Below are 9,273 nucleotides of genomic sequence, written 5' to 3'. Positions count from 1 at the left end.
AACCATTATTCGAGCCTTCTAAACCTCTGTAAACTCTGTTATAAGTCTATAGCTGGTGAAATTGAGGGTATAGGAGCTAGGAATGAGATTGAATGAGTCGAGAAGTGGTGGACGAAATTGTGATCCTTAAAGTTGTATTTCTTGTACTTGTATGGAATTTAAAATTGGCACGTGTGATCACAACTCCGTTCAACTTAACCAGCAAGTGTACTGAGTCATCCAAGTAATGCCTTACGTAAGTAAGGGTCGATCCCACAGAGATTGTTGGTATGAAGCAAGCTATGGTCACCTTGTAAATCTCAGTTAGGCAGATTAAATGGTTATGGGTTTCGAAAATTAATAATAAATAGAAAATAAAAAGGGATAGAAATACTTATGTAAATCAATAGTGGGAATTTCAGATAGGCGTGTGGAGATGCTAGAATTCTTTCAAATCTCTACTTTCTTATTGCTTTCATCCAATCCTTCTTACTCCTTTCCATGGCAAGCTGTATGTAGGGCATCACCATCATCAATGGCTACTTTTAATCCTCTCGGGAAAATGGTCCTATGCGCTGTCACTGCACGGCTAATCGTCTGGAGGCATCATCCTTGTTGATAGCTACATCCCATCCTCTCAGTGAAAATGGTCCAAATGCTCTGTCACAGCACGGCTAATCATCTGTCGGTTCTCAATCAGGTTGGAGTAGAATCCCTTGATTCTTTTGCATTTGTCATCACGCCCAGCCTTCAGGAGTTTGAAGCTCGTCACAGTCATTCAATACCGGAATCCTACTCGGAATACCATAGACAAGGTTAGACTTTCCGGATTCCCGGGATCCTACTCGAAATACCACAGACAAGGTTAGACTTTCCGGATCCCCATGAATGCCGCCATCTATCTAGCTTATACCACGAAGATTCTGTTGGGGAATCTAAGAGATATGCGCCCGGCCTAGAGTAAAACGGAAGTGGTTGTCAATCACGCGCGTTCATAGGTGAGAATAATGATGAGTGTCACGGATCATCACATTCATCAAAGTGTTGTGCAACGTATATCTTAGAATAAGAATAAAAGAGAATTGAATAGAAAGTAATAATAATTGTATTGAAACTTGAGGTACAGTAGAGCTCCACACCCTTAATCTATGGTGTGCAGAAACTCCACCGTTAAAAATACATAAGTGAAAGGTTCAGGCATGGCCGAATGGCCAGCCCCCATGGTCTAAGGACTATGCGCCCCCAGATGTTCCTTAGATCTAAAGTGATCAAAAGATGTCTAATACAATAGTTAAAAGTCCTATATATACTAGACCAGCTACTAGGGTTTACATGAGTAAGTAATTGATGCATAAATCCACTTCCGGGGCCCACTTGGTGTATGCATGGGATGAGCTTGATCTATCCACGAGCTGAGGCTTCTCTTGGAGTTGAACTCCAAGTTATAACATGTTTTGGGCGTTCAACTCTGGATCATGACGTGTTTCTGGCGTTTAACTCCAGACAGCAGCATGTACTTGGCGTTCAATGCCAATTTACGTCGTCAATTTCCGAATAAAGTATGGACTATTATATATTGCTGGAAAGCTCTGGATGTCTAATTTCCAACGCCATTGAGAGCGCGCCATTTGGAGTTCTGTAGCTCCAGAAAATCCATTTCGAGTGCAGGGAGGTCAGATTCCAACAACATCAGCAGTCCTTTTGTTAGCCTTTTTCAGAGTTTTGCTCAAGTCCCTCAATTTCAGCCAGAAATTACCTGAAATTATAGAAAAACGCACAAACTCATAGTAAAGTCCAGAAATGTGAATTTAACATAAAAACTAATGAAAACATCCCTAAAAGTAGCTTGAACTTACTAAAAACTACCTAAAAACAATGCTAAAAAGCGTATAAATTATCCGCTCATCACAACACCAAACTTAAATTGTTGCTTGTCCCCAAGCAACTGAAAATCAATTAGGATAAAAAGAAGAGAATATACTGTGAATTTCAAAATATCAATGAATATTAATTCTAATTAGATGAGCGGGACTTGTAGCTTTTTGCTTCTGAATAGTTTTGGCATCTCACTTTTTCCTTTGAAGTTTAGAATGATTGGCTTCTCTTAGGAACTTAGAATTTTGGATAGTGTTATTGACTTTCCTAGTTAAGCATGTTGATTCTTGAACACAGCTACTTGTGAGTCTTGGCCGTGGCCCTAAGCATTTTGTTTTCCAGTATTACCACCGGATACATAAATGCCACAGACACATGACTGGGTGAACCTTTTCAGATTGTGACTCAGCTTTGCTAGAGTCCCCAGTTAGTGGTGTCCAGAGCTCTTAAGCACACTCTTTTGCTTTGGATCCTTTTTACCCTTGCCTTTTGGTTTTAAGGGCTATTGGCTTTTTCTGCTTGCTTTTTCTTTTCTTTCTATATTTTTCGCCACCTCATATTTTTTTTTGAAAGCTTTTGCTTTTTCACTGTTTTTTCTTGCTTCAAGAATAAATTTTCATGATTTTTCAGATTGTCAATAACATTCTCTTTGTTCATCATTCTTTCAAGAGCCAACAGTTTTAACATTCATAAACAACAAGATCAAAATTATGCACTGTTCAAGCATTCATTCAGAAAGCAAAAAGTATTGTCACCACATCAATATAATTAAACTAATTTCAAGGATAAATTCGAAATTCATGCACTTCTTGTTCTTTTGAATTAAAACATTTTTCGTTTAAGAGAGATGAAGGATTAATGGATTTTATTCATAGCTTTAAGACATAGTTACCAACTACTAATGATCATGAAGTAGAGACAAAAAACATAGATAAACACAGCATAAAAACCGAAAAGCAGAAAGAAATAAGAACAAGGAATGAATCCACCTGAGTGAGGGTGGCGCCTTCTTGAAGGTCCAATGGTGCTTTTTGAGCTCCTTTATGTCTCTTCCTTGCTTCTGTTGCATGATCCCTAGTAATTTTGGTGTTCCTATCCTTCGTTGCTCCCAATAATTGTGTGTAGGACAATTTATCCCCTGAGGTATCTCAGGGATCTCTTGATTTGTAGTCAAATGTTCTACCACTGAGCTATAAACCCTTTACATGAGTCTTTCCATCTCCCATGACTCAGAGGTGGAAGCTTTTGTCTTCTCTTTTTTTCTCTTCTTCTTTTTTTTTTTTTTTGAAAGTCTCTGGCCTTAGGTGCCATTAATGGTTATGGAAAAGCAAAAAGCTATGCTTTTACCACACCAAACTTAGAAAATTGCTCGCCCTCGAGCAAGAGAAGAAAGAAAAGATGAAGAATAAGAAGAAGATATGGAGGAGATTGAGGGATGTGTGTGGTAAAAGAGAATTTGAATTTTAAAGGTAGGTGGGGTGTATGGGGAAGAGTGGATAGATGTAGGTGGTGAATGAAAAACAGAAGGGATGACCATGAATGGAGAGAGAGGGTGAGGTAGGTGGGGATCCTGTGGGGTTCACAGATCCTGAGGTGTCAAGGAATTCCATCCTTGCATCAAATAGGCATGTAAAATGCATTTGCATACCATTCTGGCGTTTAAACGCCGAGTGGTGCACGTTCTGGGCGTTCAATGCCCACATGTAACATGTTTCTGGCGTTGAACGCCAGTTTCATGCTTGTTACTGGTGTTAACCACTAACCTCTTCGTCGATAAAATCCACAACATGCGCAATACCATTCAATCGGTACATGACGCCTTCGTTCCTCGTCATCTTGCACCACCCCCTTCGCCGCCTTCCAATCTTCTACCATCCACCGGTATCCACCCTCCACCAACACCAACTTTCCTCCGCCCAACCCATTGGTCAATTTTTCACTATGGGTCTCCTCCTCTTAAGCAAGTTACTCGCCGTTAATGGGGGATCACAAATGAGGCATTATTCTTGGGAAGGTAAGTAGGGTTGGGTTTAAACATGATTCGTCCTAGGCTATTGAGCATTGTATTTATGCACGTAAATCGTGCTGGGTTGTTGGGGTTAGGTAAACACGTAAATCGTGCTAGGGTAGTGTTGGGAGAATTGGTTTGCACATAAATCGTACTAGGGAGTAGAAGATTACGAAGTTGCACATAAATCGTGCTACGGTAGTGGGTTTTAGGGTTAAAAAGTGTTACTTAACATAGGGTGGCACGATTTATATACATTTTGTAACACACAAAGACTTGGAATGATTTATGTGTTTTTGAGCAATGCATTTCATGCATAAATCGTTCCAAGATAGCATGATTCATATATTATTTAAAACACAAAAACTAGAACAATTTATATATTATATAATTTAGAAAAACTACGTTTTCAAAATCTATTTAGAGAATCAAGTGATTTAGTTCTCCTATCAATTTATTTAAATAAAGAAAGCCTAATTTATATTCATAAGTTCTAACAGTGGTATCATTAACTCTTCTTCCACTCCTCAATGAGTTTATGAAGATTAATCTTAGAACTTCCACGAACACTTACGGCCTTCCTTGCGGCCATTTTCACTTGCTCAGCTTTGGCAAAGAAAGACTCATCGCTCATGAACTCTTTAATGGCGTCTCCAATTTCCTCCCCTCTCACCAACCTTTCCCCTTCCCAACCCCAATCCTTCTTCCAAATACCAAACCCTCCATTTGACACCACAAACTCTGCATTTATCTTCTGATCTCCTGCCAAAGGCCACCCCAATATGGGAACACCATAAAATGCTGCTTCCATAACTGAGTTCCAACCACAATGACTAAAGAACCCTCCAACAGCACTATGATCAAGAATCTGTCTTTGGTCAACCCATTCTTTAACTACCATCCCCTTATTCTCCTTTATTATCTTCTCCACAAGCTCAATTCCTAATACCCCTTCTAACCTTTTCTCTTCATCTTCCTTATCAACCTTGTTACCCTTCATAACCCACAGAAACCTGAATCCACTTCTCAATAACCCATCTCCGATCTCTCTAATTTGGTTACTTTCTAAAGCGGTTCTGCTTCCAAAGCAAACATATAGAACAGAACCATCAGGCTGTTCATCAAGCCACTTCAATGGCTCTCCCGTTTTGCATAATCCCTCAAACTCATAGCAGGGAACAAAGGGTCCAAGAGCATGAACCGGTGGCAAGTCTTTCACCAATTCCCCAGCGTTAAGAGCCTCAAGAGTCTTCGACTCCACCTCTTCAAACGTGTTGAGGAAGACACCATGTAGTTTTGTGACCTTAGGACTGTCTTCCAAGAAAAGCTTGCGGAAGATGGCGTTTATGTCAAGAAGCTGCGGAGGGATCCATGATTTGGACACATATGAAAAACCTGGAATATCAAAACCATCTCTGTCAGATATGGATTCAGCTGCATTGGGGAAGCAGGAGAAGAAACAGAACATGGAAGCAGAGGAAGTGAACAAGATATAGTGAGGAACGCCAATGGCAGTTGCAATTGGAAGAACAGGTGAGATCAGTGTCATGTCATAGACAAATGACGATAAAGGTGGAGAGAGGGAGGACAAGAGAGGATGGAGAAGGTGGCAGGAGCGGCGAATGGCGTCGAATTGGAGGAAGAAAGGGTCTGCATTTGCAGTGTGAGAAGAAGAAGGGAGAAGGTGAAGGTTGAGTTGGTTGACCTGTGGGAAAGCAGAGAAGAACTTTGAGAGAAGCTTTGATTCGGCGTTAGAAACGGTTGGTTTTGGGGTTATGAGTGTGACGTGGCAGTGGTGGTGGCAGAGCATTGCTGCAAGCCTTAGAAACGGGGTTAGATGCCCCATGCCTGCACTTGGCAAGAGAGCCACATGAGCAACACAAGAAGAAGAAGACATGGCTACTAAGGTCTTTCCTTCTTTTGAACTTTTGTTGGATCGGATGTAAAGGAAAAATGCTTCAGAGAAATGTTTTGCGTTGAATCTGATATATCATTTTTCTAACTCATCCAATTTGGTATTTTTTGGCCATGGACATTGCTTACTTATAATCATTAACTACTAAAATATTATTCATTATTATTATTATTATTATTTTTATCATATTTAACGCACCGGCACCGCAAGATAGTAATAAAGAACAAGAGTGAATGCAAAACTATACTTGTCTATCGTCATAGGTATATATAAAAAATTAATCATCTTATAAAATACAAAATAATACTATTTATATACTAAAATTAATCATTCATATATTATATATAAATATATATATTATTTAATTTATTTTTAAGATGTATTTATATCCTAATATATATTTATATTAGTGACTAATAATTTTAATATACATCTAATATAATTATATAAAATATATATTGTAATACGCTATATAAATTGAAAATATATGAAACAATATATATTTATATATAAATATATACAGTTGATTTAATAACTAAATTTGATGCACATATATTTTTTTATATTTTTTGTTCACTATTAATATTATAAGAAATACAAGAATATATTAATTTTGTTATTTTTCAGATTTCTTTTTTTATTTTTTATAACTAAACGAGTTTATTTATCTCGTGTATATATATTTATAATTGAGAGATATATTTAAATTCAATCTTAATAAACAAATGAAAGATACTAGTTTAATTTATATTTGTTATTTTTTTTTAAATTAGGAGTGAAACTCAAACCCACACTAACTTTTAAATAAATATAAAAAAAAATATACTATTTAAACTCTACTTCGTTACCAATTCATATTTATTGTTTACAAGAATTATTTTAACCGATTAAATTATACGTTAAACAAAAACAACTCTTTCATGTATTATGTACAAAAATATTATCTATATCTGAAACATTGAATTTGTATACAATGATGAGATTCTTACTATATTTTAGAGGAATACTTTTCTAAAATAATTAAAATAGGAGCAATTATATAACATAGAACAGGAGTTGACATCGATTTGTTTGCACTATGAAAAATCCAGCCTATTGGTTAATTATATAACATAGGACTTGTATTGAAAATGTTTGAAAATATCGACAACAATACTCTCTTATTTGTATGAGAACAAAAATATCTTTAAAATATTATAAAATGTGACCAAAAAAAAAACAGTCTTTTTTTTAATGTGATAAATAATTTTTGTATTTGATAAATTATTTATGTATTTCATCTAAAATTTTATAAAAATATTTAAATAACAATTTAAAAAGTAAACATAAAAAACCAAATGAATATTCGATCTTTAGGATTTTTTATTTTTTTTGTTATTAACAAAAATAAATTGCGAATAATTATATCGAAATTTAATATCTAAAGTATTTTTTGAAAATATATATTTAATGTTAGATATTTTTGCATGTCATTAATAAAAGTAGAAGATATTTTTATATTAGTGTATATGTATTTAAAATTTGAGAGCAATTTTAGTAGTTTATCTTAAATCTAAAATTGAAAAGAAAAAAATAAAAAAAAATTAACATAACATGTCTGGAGTTTAGAATTTACACTTTAATTATTAGTTTGAGAAATATTAAAAGGTTATTAAAATTTATTAATTTTGGTCATTAATTAACTATTAATATTTAAAAGTATGAATTAAATTATATTATTAGATTATTATATTAAAAAATTAGATTAATAACTAAAAATAATAATAAAAAATAATAAATTCTAATGTGTAGTATTTCTCTGATGGTTTATTAGAACTCAAAGACAGAGTGGTTCCAAAAATTGAACTGGTTTACTCCATACACACGCACACACACAGGCACATGATACTTTTCTCCAAGCACATGATACTGTTAGTCGGTGACCTTCTCACTGATTATATAATCAATAACGTTAGGTACTTAGGTAGATAATATAGCTTAATTAATAATCAGTGAAAATTTAATTAAATTTAAACTATAACAACTGACTATTATTAAAAGTGGAAATGTTTGATAACCATATCAAAATTAATTAAATTTCATGATTTTGCGTTAAAAAGTCATGAGATAATTTATAATTATTTAAAAGAATAAAAATAAAGTTTATAATTATTATTTTTTTTTCTATACGGTTAACTTTGTTAGTTAGTTAGCCAAACTAATTTTTTTAACAGATTTGTAGTAGTTCTGGTATTTTCTATTAGGCCATCCTGCTTTAGTGTATGTATATATATAACGCTACTCTTCTTGGTCCATCAAGCAATTCAATTCAATAATGTGAATTATTCAGTTTAACATTTCTTCTAACTCTCATACTTTCTGCTACACCATCCAGAATAGGAGATCTATGAGCGAAGAAATTAAAGATGAATAGTGTAGTACTTTAATTTAGGAGTTGGAACTTTTTTAAAGAAATTATATGTATTATTAATAGCGACTCAGAGTTCAAGACATTTAAGTATGCCAAATTAAGAATATTGTGAGGGGTCATTTGTATCCAAATCCGATTGGGAATAGAGAAAGCTAATGATGCTAACGGGCCAGTAAGTTACTTTTCCTTTTTACGTGTAAAATATAATGAAATGTGAAATTTTTCATAATAGTTTTACAATTAAAAATAGTGGGTCCAAAATAATTGTTTGGGAGGTGAGTATGCGTTAGAACCTGCACTACTTGAAGATTATCTCCCTCTATCATAAGAAAACACGCAAAAGCCTCTGCCTTTTTTGTCGATGCCACTTTTTAGAGAAACCATGTTGTTGCGATCATGATGTTATCGTCATTATTGCAAATCATCACTAAAAAAATCATCACTAAACCCTAAATCCTAAACTCAAACAAAAGTAAGTGTATGTCTTGAAGTTTGTATTTTTCATAATATTTTTCATTAGAACTGAGGCCTGAAATGGTGTTCACTAGATTCTGCAGTATGTTATGGCTGTGATCGTATAAGATGGTAAGCATATTTTACTACATATAGCCCGGTGTTTGTGATTTTTCATACAAAACTATCTTGTTAATGATTGATTTCAATGGGTAGACTTAGGATTTGTATTGCTTCGAAGTCATAGAATATGTGTCTGATTCGGCTCTCTTTCCAAAACAAGGTATCCTTGTCAATAAGATTGTTGACTGTTGCTTTCTGATCAAAATAAAAACACAGACTCCAAATTTTAAAACCGTTCTGGTTAGGAAGTCACAGTTCATCCCCAATACGAGTAGTTGTACTGGATCCTATCCTCCAAAATCTCCTAAATTGAGTACCCATCTTGAAGACCATATGCTACGTCATGTATAACTTGGATGGTATCCAATAGCTGATCTCGAAAGGTTGTCCAATTATAATATTTTGCCTTGAGTACTCTAGTAGCTTGTGATCCTAGTGTTTGGATAAGCCTCCAGCCCTGCTTAGCCAATAAAGCTTGATTAAAAGTCTCAAAATGCCAAAATTGTAAGC

The 9,273-nt window shown here is 34.7% G+C and overlaps 1 protein-coding gene across 1 annotated transcript; it reads right to left on the bottom strand.

Annotated features, from left to right (window-relative positions):
• Positions 1 to 4,105: 4,105 nt before the first annotated feature.
• LOC130979786 (UDP-glycosyltransferase 708G1-like) lies at positions 4,106 to 5,888 on the bottom strand. The gene has a single exon (XM_057903331.1). The coding sequence runs from the start codon at positions 5,757 to 5,759 to the stop codon at positions 4,371 to 4,373; it is 1,389 nt and encodes a 462-aa protein (XP_057759314.1). The 5' UTR covers positions 5,760 to 5,888; the 3' UTR covers positions 4,106 to 4,370.
• Positions 5,889 to 9,273: the final 3,385 nt, after the last annotated feature.

The sequence above is a fragment of the Arachis stenosperma genome, chromosome 5 (genome assembly GCF_014773155.1).
Source record: "Arachis stenosperma cultivar V10309 chromosome 5, arast.V10309.gnm1.PFL2, whole genome shotgun sequence".
NCBI classification, from domain to species: Eukaryota; Viridiplantae; Streptophyta; class Magnoliopsida; order Fabales; family Fabaceae; genus Arachis; species Arachis stenosperma.
This window is presented reverse-complemented; position numbering and strand designations above follow the sequence as displayed.

What these genes read in the sequence shown, in the direction of transcription:
- LOC130979786 (XM_057903331.1), bottom strand. Translation starts at nt 5,759, where the DNA reads ATGTCTTCTTCTTCTTGTGTTGCTCATGTGGCTCTCTTGCCAAGTGCA.